The sequence below is a fragment of the Mycteria americana genome, chromosome 11 (genome assembly GCF_035582795.1).
Source record: "Mycteria americana isolate JAX WOST 10 ecotype Jacksonville Zoo and Gardens chromosome 11, USCA_MyAme_1.0, whole genome shotgun sequence".
NCBI classification, from domain to species: Eukaryota; Metazoa; Chordata; class Aves; order Ciconiiformes; family Ciconiidae; genus Mycteria; species Mycteria americana.
Window position 1 is genome coordinate 24,302,210 of NC_134375.1, and position 14,951 is coordinate 24,317,160.

The 14,951-nt window shown below is 35.3% G+C and overlaps 1 protein-coding gene across 2 annotated transcripts in view; it reads left to right on the forward strand.

Annotated features, from left to right (window-relative positions):
* Positions 1-14,951, forward strand: part of DNAH12 (dynein axonemal heavy chain 12) — a 74,114-nt gene that overhangs the window by 30,642 nt on the left and 28,521 nt on the right. For both annotated transcript variants that reach the window (XM_075514002.1, XM_075514004.1), the window contains exons 31-44: positions 597-780; positions 1,908-2,048; positions 2,974-3,057; positions 3,141-3,329; positions 3,994-4,113; positions 4,967-5,155; positions 5,854-6,005; positions 6,725-6,863; positions 6,951-7,117; positions 8,155-8,410; positions 10,578-10,877; positions 12,086-12,264; positions 13,871-14,063; positions 14,154-14,315. In XM_075514002.1, coding sequence (XP_075370117.1) covers positions 597-780; positions 1,908-2,048; positions 2,974-3,057; positions 3,141-3,329; positions 3,994-4,113; positions 4,967-5,155; positions 5,854-6,005; positions 6,725-6,863; positions 6,951-7,117; positions 8,155-8,410; positions 10,578-10,877; positions 12,086-12,264; positions 13,871-14,063; positions 14,154-14,315 — 2,455 coding nt within the window. The remainder of the gene's footprint in view (positions 1-596; positions 781-1,907; positions 2,049-2,973; positions 3,058-3,140; positions 3,330-3,993; positions 4,114-4,966; positions 5,156-5,853; positions 6,006-6,724; positions 6,864-6,950; positions 7,118-8,154; positions 8,411-10,577; positions 10,878-12,085; positions 12,265-13,870; positions 14,064-14,153; positions 14,316-14,951) is intronic.

Consider the following 14,951-nt stretch of genomic DNA (forward strand, 5'->3'; position numbering starts at 1 on the left):
TAAAAGTTTGTCTAGATTAAAATAGTAGTTATCAGATCTCTGCCGTTTTATTCCTAGCTTTTATTACTGAATAGCAACTGTGTGGAGAAAATATGTACAATATGACATTAGTCATATGACTTTTAATATTCAGCTCATTAAGTGATCTTTTCAGTGTGACATTGTCATAGTCGCATCCCTCTGCTGGGTGATAAAAAAGTTATTTTGAAATGTGGGCGAAGATAGTTTGATTTGTGTGTGTGTAGTACATGTTCCTGCTGTTTGTGTTCCTCCAGAACTTTGTTGTAAACTCTGTCTGGACTGAAAAGAAACTAGAAAGTAATCTTTGATTCAGCAAATAAATGAACTAGTGTAGTGGTAAACCTACGCTTTAGAGGACAGCTTGCGTATAGTGCAATCAGATTTGCATCTGCAAATAAACTGTTTCTGCCTAAATGATGTTTCCTATATACAAACCAGATTTACTTGTTCTGCTTTTTGAAAATTAGGTGAAAATTAGCTTTAAGCATATGAATGATGCTGTTGGCCTTCATGTGGTCTGTAAAGTGTAAATTACAAGATAAATTTATTAATAGCATTTTTTTTCCATCTAACAGCTTTATGCTGGTAGGGGAATCTTTTTCTGGGAAGACCAAAGTTCTACATGTGTTGGCAGATACGCTGTCTCTTATGAAAGAGCGTGGTTATGGTGAAGAAGAAAAAGTAATTTTTAGAACTGTGAATCCAAAATCAATCACTATGGGTCAACTTTTTGGGCAGTTTGATACAGTATCCCATGAGGTAATGTATGTTTTAAAAATAGCATATAGTAATTGCCCACTTTTATCTGTTTCTTCCTCTCACCTGCTGTGGCTTTCAAGGGGTTTGTATGAGTGCACTTCTGTGAGTGTACAACACTCACATGAGTTAACTTCAGGTTAACTCATGGTGTCATTCCACAGTTGTTTTCAGGGGCAGGAAGGGCAGTTTACAAGGCTCCTGCTTCTGGTTTTTAAGTCCCAATTCCAGACAGTATTTCTTCATCTGTTCCCTGGACTCCAGACAGTGTTTATAGGACTGTGCTATAAATTGACTGGTTTGGTTTTAAGAAAAAAGAAGCAAACATACCAGTATGGGTTCAAGACTAGGAGCTAACAATCCTGTCTGTTTTTTCTGCTTTGTAGTATTTCTACTGCTTGCTTTTTTTTTTCCTTTTCCTGTGTATGTCACACCTCCATTATTCTGGATTGTAAACCAATTAATAATTTTATGATTTTAAACACAGATGAGAATACAATTGTAATTTTAATTTTAACTAATACTTTTATGGCTTGTTTAAAGTTAGTGTATAAAAAAACGCAGTAGCAAGTTTGTATGCAGTTATGTAGGTTTAAATATGCAAAAAAAAGCAATACCATTCTGAGGGTCATTGTCCTAATATAGTTGCATCCATGCTAGGAAATCATACCCCACTTAACTGTATTCATTTCTCTGTCTATTCCTAACCAGTATAATCAAAGTAATGCAAAAACTATGAACTCATGGGTCCCCAAGTGTGAAACTTAGGTTTAGAGAAGAAACAATATTAAGAAGTGAATGTGAAATAGTGAAACTTAGGGTGACTCTGGGGAGAAGCAGATGTGAGACAGAGCAGAAGCACTTCTAAGTTTCTGTAAATTGAATTGCCGGTCTTCTGTTTGTTAGAATATTTTTTTAAAGTGAAAAAACCACCGTTTTAAAATTTGCTGATGTTGCGTGACCCTCAGTGAAACTGCAAAGTTATGTTCTGCTCTCTTGCAGAGCAAGAGAATAATAATTAAAAGAGAGGAATAATGAAAAGGAAATGGAAGGTTTTTCTGTTACTTGCAGTTTAAATTGAACTATGTATACTATGTCTTACTCTTCATTCCTATGTTCTCCTCCTCTAGTGGACAGATGGTATAATTGCTAATACTTTCAGAGAATTTGCATTATCTGAGACTCCTGAACGCAAATGGGTTATCTTTGATGGCCCAATTGATACTCTGTGGATAGAAAGCATGAACACAGTTCTGGATGACAACAAAAAGGTATCAGTCAGTGGAAATAAATGCCGAAATAAAATAATGTGACGTTTTGAAAATATTCTTTTACATAGAAAACCACAAATGCAAACAGCGGTGCCTGGCATTTGAAAAGAGCAAGTGCAAGGTGGCTTTGGTAACAAGTTGTAAGCTTTTTTTTTTAGTTGGTTTTTTGTTTTTTTTACTTCGTTGGAATCATAATCATAGAATCAACTTATTGCTGTAAGACATTAAATATATAGTATTTCCTTAATGTCATGTTGTAAGTTTGTAACATAAATAATTGAAATTTAAATTTAAAAAATACGTTTAATTATATTTAATGTGAATCCCACAGTTTCAAAATTCACACAAACTTAGGCACTTATGTTTAAAGACAATCCCAAAACACAAAGGGTGGTATTTTCAGAATTAATGACTTCGGAAGTCAAAGTTATAACCATACAGCACTTTTGAAAATGGGCCTTAGGAATCTCAAAGTGAATATAAAAATTAGAGACGACATTTTAAGTTTAAGTTCTGGATGATACTGTGTCAAAAGACTTAAACTGGACTTTTATTTGATTAAGTAGTAATGGTGGGTCTCCAGCTGGAATGCTTCGGTATTAGCAGCAATAGCAGCAGATATCCTTTCTCCTCTCTGCTTGCTGTCTTTATCCTGTCGAACGCAAGATTGATAGTTACCTGCAGTGAACCTACTGGTGGGATAATGTGGAGTACTATGGTTTAAGTGAAGAATTTTGCTAAAGCTTGAAAGAAATAATTATTGCTTCAAGTGATTAAGCATTTTATGTGGTTGACCTTGCCTTTGGCTATACTTGGTTTTTCTGATTTTCATACAGAACTCTCCTGTGATAGGAAGTGTAATTTACAACTAAATTTTTTTTTCTAATCTAGCTTGTGATTTTTTTTTTTATTATTATTATTAAAGCTTTGTTTGATGAGTGGGGAAATCATCCAAATGTCCCTTCAGATGAATCTTATTTTTGAAACAATGGATCTTTCCCAGGCATCAGTAAGTTTTGTATTTAATGAAAATATAAACCAAAGTTCAATATATTAAATGTATAATAAAATGAGTTTACAACTTTTCCTTAGCCTGCTACAGTCAGTCGTTGTGGCATGATTTATTTGGAACCTTCTCAACTGGGCTGGAGGCCACTTGTTACCTCTTGGTTGAATAAACTCCCTGAACCTCTTAACTTAAAGGGACATCAAGACCTTCTGCAGGGACTTTTTGATTGGTTAATACCACCAACATTAAGACTCCGTCAGAAACAGTGCAAGGTATTCTTTGCCATTTTTTCCCGCAGTAACTAGGTGGCCCTTTCCATTCGGTTACCCTTGGTAGGGAGGGACTATTCTCTCATGACAAGCGCAAGTAGAATGAACGTGCAGCAGCCTCCTGTTGTTCTGAGAAGGGCAACTGTTGGGGCCAGTTCGGAAAATTAAAGTGAGAATGTTAGGTAAGGCTTGTATTGTAAGTTGATCATAGTTTTCACCTTGTTCTTTTCACAAGTAAAGTAAGTATATAAAGCACTGAGTGGAAAGTCTTCCTAAGAGAATTTTGTACATACATTTTTTTCTTTAAAGATGTCATGTTGAATAGTGTTAGGGGAAACGTACACGTAGTTCCTTGCAAACTCTGTGTGATCTAGTGCTTAGGCTTTTTCTCATCTATTGCTGTAGTTATTTCTGTGGAGGTTTTTGTTTTAAGATGTATGGTTGTAGTGGTCATGTGGTAGCCGTGAACATAGTTAACAAGCCAAATGTCTTGACATTTCAAGGATAGAGGAGAGCAAATAATCTTTTGAATGAAAGTCAGAGTAAACCTTGCCTTCAAATATTGGTTCAGAATTAGCTAATTATCTAATTATTTTAGTATTTTAGCTCCAAAAGGTAAACTAACTGAACACGTAAAGTATAATACCCATCCTTTTGTATCTCTTAGGAACTGGTACCTACAAGCAATGCCAATGTTGTAGTAGCTCTTACACGGCTTTTTGAAATGTTGATTTGTCAAACTGTGCAAGAAGATCCCACCAACAGAAATATCCGTGCATGGATTATGGTTGGTTTTTTTAACCTGTAGAAAAATGTATATCTGTTTCTGCATATGCCAGTTTTCAAAAATAATTAGACTAATCAAAACAACTTTAATTTGGGATAAGAGACATGTGAAACAATTTCGCTACCTCCTTGCTCCCTCCCCCCAAACTTTGGAGATGCCCAGATGAGACACAAGTTTTACAAGTAACAAATATAATTAAATATTTTACTGTTTTTCCAATTAACTGGGATAAATAGTGTTTTTGTTAAATGTGCTTTTTAACTAACCAAGTAATTAGCTAAAGCAAAGTGTCTTGTTTCCCTTAAAGGGAATAAGTGTTCATGTAATACTGATTGGCTTGTTTGAGCTAAATTTCCTTGGGAAGAGTGTTTTCTGAGAGTTATATTAGTTGGACACTCTGTCTGACCCTACATGACTGTTCTTATGAAAAACTGAAGAAAATAGCATGTAAAAGTATTTTTTAAAAATTGAATTAGAAAATTCCTAGATCCTGGTTTGCAGTTAGAAAATCCCGAGGCCACATGATTGAACTCTTCTCAGGCTTTTTCATGTGACATAATGCTTTAGTCAGTGGCCTTTATTTTTTGTCATGTATGCATGTGTGTATATATATATATATATATATGTGTGTGTGTGTGTGTATGTATATATTTATCTTCTTGAATAAGGTTGTTTGTTTGCTCTGTCTTTAATCAGATTTCTAAATCTCTTTAGACCAGGGCTATTCAAGGGTAACTTGTAACACCTATCTGCTTAACAGTATTTTTCAGAATTGTATTTGTTAATCAGACTGTACAAGGTTCATATAATATATCAGCTTTTTAGACAGTTGCTCGTCTTTTTGCCCTTGCAGGGTTGCTTTGCTTTTGCCACCATCTGGTCCATTGGTGGAACTTGTGATGGTGACAGCAGGATAATTTTTGATAATTTCTTGAGGGAAACTTTGGCTGGGAAATCTGGAATAAATCCTGTACCAGCGAGTGTGGGAAAATGGGAGTGTCCCTTTGAAGAGAAAGGCTTGGTCTATGACTACATGTATGAGGTATGATTGATTGCTTCTGTGTTGACTGAAGTAGATTCTTACAGTCTGAATGGAAGGAACATATAGCTAGATGGATATTTTAACTTTACAAGGCTTGTTGGATGTTGTAGAGTGTTGGCGTTGGATTAAATCCAACAGTGCGTATTTCATTCATTTTTCTTTTTTTGAATACTATTGTGGTGACCAAATTTTTTTAGAAAATACCAAGATGTACACATCAGTTATATTTACAATGTTGCCACATTATAGTTATTCTGTAGCTAAAGCTAAGCTGGCAGACTCAAATCTGGTTTCATATAGAAGGAAAGATGTGTACTGTCTAGAAGGAAAGCAGAATATTGAGCCCATAGGCAGTTTGCTTATATTACAATTTTGTTTATAGTATCCATTAGAAACATTAGATTATAATTACACTTTTTAATTTTTGCGTATGTTCTTCTGTTGGGTTTTTGTATGGTTTTGTTTGTTTTGGCTGAACAAAATCTTTAAGAAAAGAAAGGAGCCTAAGCTTAGGTATGTACTTCAGCACTTGATTAGTGAGATAAAGCAAACTAAATATATGAACTTTTGAAACATTTGATATTCATTAATTTATTAAAATTCATTATTTTCATTTTTCAAAAGTGAAGTAGTAGAGGAAACCTTCCATTATGTATAGAAGTAACACCATTCTATTTTACATCTGTATTTCTTCCCAGCTGAAAGGCAGAGGATGTTGGGTTCATTGGAATGGATTTATTAAAAATATTAATTACAGTGATAAAAATGTGAAGATTCAAGATATTATAGTCCCAACTATGGATACAGTCCGATATACCTATTTGATAGAGCTATTCATTACCCATGGAAAGTAAGTTACTTCACTTCAGTGCAAATTTCTGAAATACTCGTCATAAGTAGAAATATCTCTTATTCTTTCCATTGACTTCATTGTTTTTATTAAGCCCTCAAAGTTTATTTGGCCTGTTAAAAATATACATTTACTACAAACAATACAATTTGTTGCCTTAAAAACTGTTTTTGGTTTTTTTTATGAAGCCTTATTATAATCCAGTTTTAGTATGCTCATTCCGATGATGCTGTTATGACAGCCCAAAGAGTTTTTGTACCCTCTTTCTTCTTTGGTAATGAAATATATATATTTTTTTTTTTCTTTGATTAGTCATATTGAAATCGGTTATATTAGCTATGGTCAGATCACATAAGAGAATGAAATATAAACCAGCCTCAGGTTAAATTTCAAGGACAAAAGTTTTATGAAGTTTAAACTACTGTAAGACTTCTTGGGAGAAATTTAACTCCCATGTATGTTCATCCATACCCCAAAGCCAGTAGAATGAGAAATGTCTTTCTCTCTTTGTCCCCTTTCTCTTGTTGGTGGGAGCAAACTAAAATTAAGAGAGCGTTACATGAATATGTTAAAACATTTTCGTTTCTTTTTAAGGCATGTAATGTTTTTAGAGGTAGAAAAAGCAGGGCAAGTTAGTAAACTTATGACTTCTAATTGCAATCAGTTTATAGTTTGTTAGATTTCTGCAGTCTGTATGCTTTATTTCTTTCCTTGTGAAGACCCCTGCTTTTAGTGGGACCAACAGGTACTGGGAAATCTGTGTATGTCAAGGACAAGTTAATGAACAACTTGGAAAAGGAGTGCTACTTTCCCTTCTTCATTAATTTTTCCGCTCGAACCAGTGCCAATCAGACCCAGGTTAGTAGAACATATAATTTATGTTTCAAAAAGACAACATATATGAATATTTAATCTGTGTTTTGAATGTTCCTGTCTGCATTATAGAACATTATTATGGCCAGGCTGGACAAGAGGTGCAAAGGAGTCTTTGGCCCTCCCATGGGAAAAAAATGCATTGTTTTTGTAGATGATATGAATATGCCTGCTTTGGAGAAGTATGGTGCACAGCCTCCTATAGAACTTTTAAGACAGTTCTTTGACCACGGATTTTGGTAATTATTTGAAATACAATTGAAACTTTTCTGTTGCTGCATTTGCTGTTACAATTATTTATTCACTTGAATTTTATTTTCAAAACTTTAAAAAAGTGCTTTGTATATGTTAAGATAGCCTTGGCTTATATAAAAATATGTTTTTTAAAGTTGAAGCAACTTGTGTTGCTCTTTACATGACTTTTCAATTTAGGAAATTGATCATCAGATTCATTTTGGGATTTTTAGAAGGTTTTATTGCTGAACTTCAGTATTTGTATATACAAATAAAATCATTCTTTTACACCTGTATTTTTTTATGTCTGGGTTTTTCATTGTTTATTTTTACAGTGCAGTTCCTTGTTCTTTTCCTTTCTCTTCCTCCTCAGAGTGAATTGGCAGGTTTTATATATACACATTTGCAATTATATAAAACTTATGATTTTACTCATTGCATTGGTTTTTACTGTCATCCAAGATTCTATTAGTCATCACAATTTTTTTTTTTTAACAACATTTCAAAATAATTGTTTAAGATAACTGTGAAATCAGATCTAGTAATAGGCATGAAAATAATAAGCTAAAGGTCTTCCCTACTTTGAGGTTTTTGGGTCTGCTTAGATGGAAGATTGGAACAAGTGGTCTCCTGAGGTCCCTTCCAGCCTGAACTATTCTGTGATTCCAGGCACTGCTCAAATATCTGTTGCTCTTGAATAGAGATAATGCATCTTGCCACATTACAGTTTTAAATAGTCGTCTCAAAATTTCGTATCGGGTTTTATGTAACCCAGTTTAAACAAATAATCTTTCTTTCAGGCCAGCAGATGATGTGTTGAGATTAAGTGACACGTAGTTACAAGACTAGTTGTTCTTGGGTTTTTGTTTTTTTTTTTTTGTTTTTATATATATATAAAATATTATGTTACATACTATATTGTTTATATTTTAAGTACATGTTATGCATGAGGAGAGTACTCTGTAATATAGATGTGTCTAAGCTGTTACAAATGTGTTATATCTGTAACTATCTAAATGTCACATTGCAATTTCTTTTGAAGGTATGATTTAAAGGACACATCTAAAATTACACTTGTTGATGTACAGTTACTCGCTGCTATGGGGCCTCCAGGTGGTGGGAGGAATCCTGTTACTCCTCGATTTTTGCGACACTTCAACATTTGCGCTATTAATTCTTTTAGTGATGAAACAATGGTCCGCATCTTCTCTACTGTAGTAGCTTTCTACCTACGGACTAGGGAATTTTCTTCTGAGTTCTTCACAATTGGAAATCAAATTGTCACTGCCACTTTAGAGGTAAGAGGCAAATAGCTTAATGGAAATTTCCTTTAACTTGTTCAGTAATGTTCCACTGGCTCTATAATAATTTCATTGGTGAAGTAGAGATTTTGTTCCTTATTATTTTTAACATACAGCCTCATCTGCTTTGACAAAATTGTCCTAGTTTTATTGTTGCAGTAACCTTCTTATTCTGTGAAAATTGTCTTTGAATTTGTGTTAATGTAGGCTCCATGGTACCTGTCCACATAACGTCAAGTAGATGAGACTGCAATCTCTGGGGTCAGACAGGCACAGGAAGCTGTCACATGCAAAGACAAAATGAAAATACCAGTTGCAACCCTTCCAAAATTCCTTTTCAGAGAGACTAAGAATGAAGAAATTGCCCTCTCCACTTTCCTCCTCCTTCTCCCGGTTTTTATGCTAATTATGGGCATGTCACAGCAGACTAAGGAAGCCACCACGAACATGCAGCTTGGTAGAATCTGACCCCAGTATGATAAAAGGCATCACAGAAATGTTGTGAAACTGAAAGCCATTAGGCCCAGCTGTATGGAATTTCGAAATGTTTTGTGAAGTTCCATGTTACAGATTTTAGTGAGTATCACATTTGCAATGTACCATACACATCAGAAAAGGAATGGCAATTCGTGACATTATTGCAAAGAAGCATTAAGTTACAGACATAATATCAAAATATGGCTTTGCTGGCTTCTTATGTGTCAGAAATCATTAGCGGTGTGAACAAGTCTATTGCCTGCCAGAAGTATTCATCATGGAAATACATTAGGTAGCTAATGTTTGACCAATGAAAAATTCTGACAGAAAATGTGATCAACTTCAAAGGCAAAATCAAATGGCTGAAGTTTCACAGGGGATGTGACTTGCTTCTACTGCAGAACTGCAGCCTTTCTCAGACTTTTCTGCTAGTTCTGCTTATACCCAAGGGCATATTCAAGACTTAATCTGTCTCATTCCAAGGACTTGCAGAGCTGGTATTTCAGAACTGTTGTTAGATAATACATTCAATGTATGAATCACAAGGCTGACTGAATGCTGCCACTAGAAATCTTTTTATAGGTTCAATTATTCCTTCCCAAACAAACAAACAAACAAACAAGTAATTCACAAGAAATCCACAAGTTTTGCTTCTTTAAACAGAAAATAATAGTAGCAGCTACTAGCAATTTGAATGCATTTGACTACATGTTTAAAACATTCAGGTTTGTCAGGATGCATCTTAGACCAATTTCAGGGTGTTGTCTTTTAATACAGTCATGCAGGTGTTTCTCATCAGACTGCATCAAATTTTGTTCATACTGTTAGACTCTTACACATTTGCCTGCTAGAGAATCTGTTCTAACGTGAATTTTCATCCTGGTAAGCAATACCCTCCAGCTCCTAGGATTAAAGTATAACAGAAGAACTGGGCTTTGGAATTGGCTTGGGACCTGGGACAACAGGCGGAATGTGTACTCAGTACCATGGATATAGTCAAGCCTGTAACACTTGATTTTACTGTACATTTTTTTTAGCAGGTTGATGTTTGGTAATTGTCTTCACCTATGAGTATACAGAGACAGATTAAAAGTTTCCTCTGTCAGCCTTCACTTCAGCATGTTATTTATGTTCAATGTAATGAGAAATGACATTATTTCTGTCATAACAGCATGAGCTAACAACAGCTGATGCATTCCAGATTAGAGCAAAACATAGTCAAAAGACTATGATCTGCCTATTCCTTCAGCGTTTTTATTGAATCTCTCTTTATTTTTGAGTAATTCATAGATATGCAAACAAATAGATTTAAACAATTGAAAATCTAGGAAGTTACCGTTACGTATCATTCAGTCCTTTACTTGAAGGAGAATATCATATAAGTAAAGGAAGTCAAGAGATCCGAGTGGTATTCCTGGTCCTACAACAGATTTCTTTACACTTGCTACAATTACTTTTCCCATTTGCAATTAGGTTAGTAGTACACGTATGCTTCAGAACTGCATGAGGTGCACCTGATATATATTCAGAGGACTTCGAGCTCTTTAGACATTATTAGGATTTATTAAGTGTGAAATGTTTTTCTTGGAGAAATACAATTTTAGAAGACATTTAAGATTTATTATGATAATATAGTCAGTGTTACTCTTTTGTTGATTTTGTTCTTTTTTGTTGTTGTTATCTTAAGGTGTATAAAAAAGCCATCAAAAATCTTTTGCCCACACCAGCCAAATCTCATTATACGTTCAACCTGCGTGACTTTTCACGTGTTATCCATGGCTGCTTGCTCATTAAGAGAAAATCAATTGAAAGCAAACATGTAATGATTCGGCTGTTTGTACATGAGGTATTTCGTGTCTTCTATGACCGTCTAGTGGAAGACAGTGATAGAACCTGGTTGTTCAATTTAATGAAAGATATTGTGAAAGAACATTTCAAAGAAGCATTTGATTCAGTTTTTGCACACCTGAAGCAAGGAAACACAGCTGTGAGTATCATGTTTAACCTGTTGCAAAACAATTGCTTTCATTATAAATTTAGGACTAGAAAGTTTCTCAATCACAGGTGAAATTTTGGATCAAGTGTGCTTGAAAATTTGAGTTGAATTTGGCAAAATGGCTTCTTTGGAAAAAAAAAAGGAGTAAAAATGTTTGGAAGGGTTTAACTGTTGTATGTAAACATCCTTTGCAAAAAATATTTCATTTAAAATGTGGGTAAACATTACTTTTCTGTAAAAGAATTTTGTGTATCTGATAGTGAAACAAAAACTTGTTTGTTTTTCAATTAAAAAAATAGTGCAATGTTTTTTCAGATTTACCCAAAAACCCCTGGTTATTTATATCTTACCAAATTTAATTTATCAGGCATAGTGTTTTATTAAGCTCCTAGATGTCTGCACATAGAAATAAAGCATCCAATTAGTCAGTAGGTCAGCAGAGCAACTGTTCAAAAAAATTCTGTCACATCTTTTCTTGGAGGTATAGCAGCACATACCGAATCTTTTGGCAATGGGAGATAAGGTAACAGAACCAACGAGAGTAATTTATAAATCATAACCACAAAAGTATCTGGGATGTGCACATAGTACTGTGCCTGCAAGGGGAAATATAAGTATGAATATGTTTTAAATGGACTTCCAGAGACCTGATTTACAGGATAAAAAACATTCCCTTTTAAAATTTAGCCTGTGACTGAGTTACTATGTGGTAAACAGCATTCTGTAATTGTTATGAAATTTTAGTATTTAAAATGTTGTATAATCATGTTATACTGTATGCCTTGTCTTCCCTGTTTCTGTTTTTCTTTTTTTTCTTCCCCTGTCATTTCATTGATGTATAGAAGAAATAACCTTGTGGTCTTAGTTACCCATTTCATAATATAGTGAAAATTGCTAAACATACATCTGTATAAATTTAGTGTAGTCTGAAGGTCATGATTATGAGACTGTTAATGGCTATTTGAGCCAATTGTGTTCCAAGAACAAATTAAGAATAAGTATATTGTTTAATATGGGAAATACAGAATTTTGAGGTGGGCGTTGTCTGTGAGTCAAAATATTTCACAGTGCTTGTTCTCATGTCCTCAGTATTTGTCTCAATTCTCCTTTTGTTTTCTAAAATTCCAATGAGGAACATTAAACTTATATTTAATTAAATATTAAACTTGACTTCATAATTTGTTGAATATTTACCATAGGTAACAGAAGAAAACATGAGAAGTTTGTTCTTTGGTGACTACATGATTCCAGAACTCGAGGGAGATGAAAGGCTTTATGTTGAAATTCCAAGCATTCAACTGTTTGGTGATGTTGTGGAGCAGTGTCTGGATGAATATAATCAAACCCACAAAACAAGAATGAACCTTGTAGTTTTCAGGTGCATACGATCTGTATTATTAAGAGCTTTAAGCAGTAGTTGATAATTCAGTATATCCAATGTTGTGGGCTGTGTTTTTTGTATGTCTCCTCCCCTTTATGCATCCACAAAAGTGTTTGTGGTGTTACACCTTTTTGGATGGAAGTAAACTGATTTTTCTCTTATGCCCCTGCTTTTTTTTATCCAAAAGTAAATAATGAGAAGTTTTTCTCCTGAGGGGCTTTGAATATATTCTTTGGTTGTTAAAGAAACATTGTGCACCAAATCAGGTGGGTGCTCTACTTCTGCTAGGCCTCCGTTACCGGTGAAGATGGATGTCAATTTTGCCTGCAGCCACTGGACTTCCATTTCACCAGGGACGAGGATTCTAAGGCTGTGAGGTGCAGAGTGAGATATAGCACAATCATAGCTGTCTGTCTGCTCTGTTATTACGCAGCACAGCCGTGCCCTGCCTTGGGGCATGTACCCAGTCTGGTGTTGCAGCTAATCCTGTGAAATTTTAGACTCTGCAGGCTGCTATTGTTACCTTAACTTGTGATCAGGCAGAGCTACAACTGAGACAGATTAGGAGGTTGCAACTCCTTCCTCCTCCCTGTTGCTAGAGATCACTGCCTCTTCATATTTGCCAGTGTAACTTGACACGTAGATGCTTCGTGAAATGCTTCTAATAGCAGTGTATTTCAGTCTAGGTCATTTTGACAAGCTGGATTTGTGAGTACCTGTATATACAACTATGCTGGGAGTTTGAAGAGCTGGCAGCCTCTGATCAGAGGCCACTTCCTGAGTGTAGAAGCAATATCCCAGTTACCTCACTGAACAGCAGCCAGGAGAGCATATCTGACTGTAGCCTTAGAGTCCAATCTCATGGATAACGTCTGGATTTGAATCCTTTATTTTTCTAGCCAAGCAAAATAAACAAGAATTAATCTTCTTTGAAATGCTTTAACCTTTTTTTGAGACCACTTTTAACTGCTGCTCAGCTTACTTTAACTACCCCATGCCCTGTGCTTAAACAGGCCATCTGCTGTAGACCTTGCTGCATATTCCAAGATACCCTATGCTTGTGTTTTCATAATAGATAGGCCTCTCAGTAATGTGCAGCTACTGCCTTCTGAAGATATTGTTGCAGTATCTATTTCACATATAAGTTATAAACCACTGTCAGAGGCAGAGGGAAGGAAGAGGTTTGTTAATATAGCCCATTTTTCCCCAGTTGTTCCTTTAAAAAGTATTTAAACTGTTATAGTTCAAGAAAATTAAAACTGATAATACTGTTATGGTTTAGAAGTAGAGAATTTCTGTTGGTTTTCTTTTTCTTCAACACCTTTATCCATATACTGCTCCTGCTCTCACCACTGCCCATTCCTTTCAGTAATTTGTAGTTATTTGTAATTTCGCTAAATACTGATATTTCTGTAAGAGAAGAGTTGTGAGTTTTGTTTTATTTTTGTGGTGCATACCCACTCCCTTTCTTCCTCTTCTCCCCCGCCACGCCTTCAGAAATTTGTTTTGGAGATGCTACTTCTATACATGTTTCACAGATTTATAGGAGCACAAATGTATATGTATTTCTGGCATTCTGGTAATCAGTACATTTCAAATACAGGTATGTGTTGGAACATTTGTCTCGTATAAGCCGTATTCTGAAGCAGCCAGGGGGTAATGCTTTGTTGGTTGGAATGGGAGGAAGTGGACGTCAGTCTTTGACTCGTCTGGCGGCATTCATGGCAAAAATGTGTGTTTTTCAACCAGAGATTTCTAAGACCTATGGTACAAATGAGTGGAGAGAAGATCTGAAAGTGAGTATTAATAACCTGTCTGCATTTTGACTTAATTTTGAGGGAGGATGTTTTGGAATGTACAAGATTTTAACTGTCTTGTATTTTTAGTGTCTTCTGAAGAATGCAGGTGTAAAAGGCTTGAAAACTGTATTTATAATCACAGATGCACAAATTAAAGAAGAAAGCTTTTTAGAAGATGTTGACAGTGTCCTCAACACTGGGGAGGTACCCAATCTTTTCGCAGCAGATGAAAAACAAGAAATTATAGAGGTATCTTTAGAAATTCTCTTTAGTGTCCTCTCCCTGCACTTAATTATGTGACTTTTTTTGAGACCTTAGGTAAATCAGCCAGTTACTAGTAAACTTATGGAGTAGCTTATGCCTACTATTAGCTTTAATTCTGACCTGGCATTCTGTTCACAAACACATTAAGTTGTGCACGTAGGGAACTTTGATTGTTCACAAGCACCCTGTGGCCATAGTTATTTTTTGCAGTGTATTGTGCAGAAGAAGAGTGTACATCATAATGCTTTCATTGATCAGTTACGGACAAAGATATTTTTTTGAGGAAAACACAGCCTGCCTTTGTCGAAGGCTGTCTAGGGCGCCAGGGCATTGTTAGACAGAATTTAATAGTCTTGACATTTCTACTCAGAGAGAAGCTGGGGAAGGGTGCTCCATGAATGCAGGCTCAGAAGTAAAGATGCAGTGTACTCGGGCAATTTTTTAAAATTTCTAACTAAAATCAGGCTTGGATTTTCAAAATAGCAGTCACCAGTTGGGAGGGAGGGGCATCAGTCTTTGTATACATCAGGTTGGAAACTTAATGTTAGCTAACAGTATTTGGAACTGTATGGTGCACTGTCTTCATATCTCTGTGGTATGTTTACTAATAAATTACCTAGG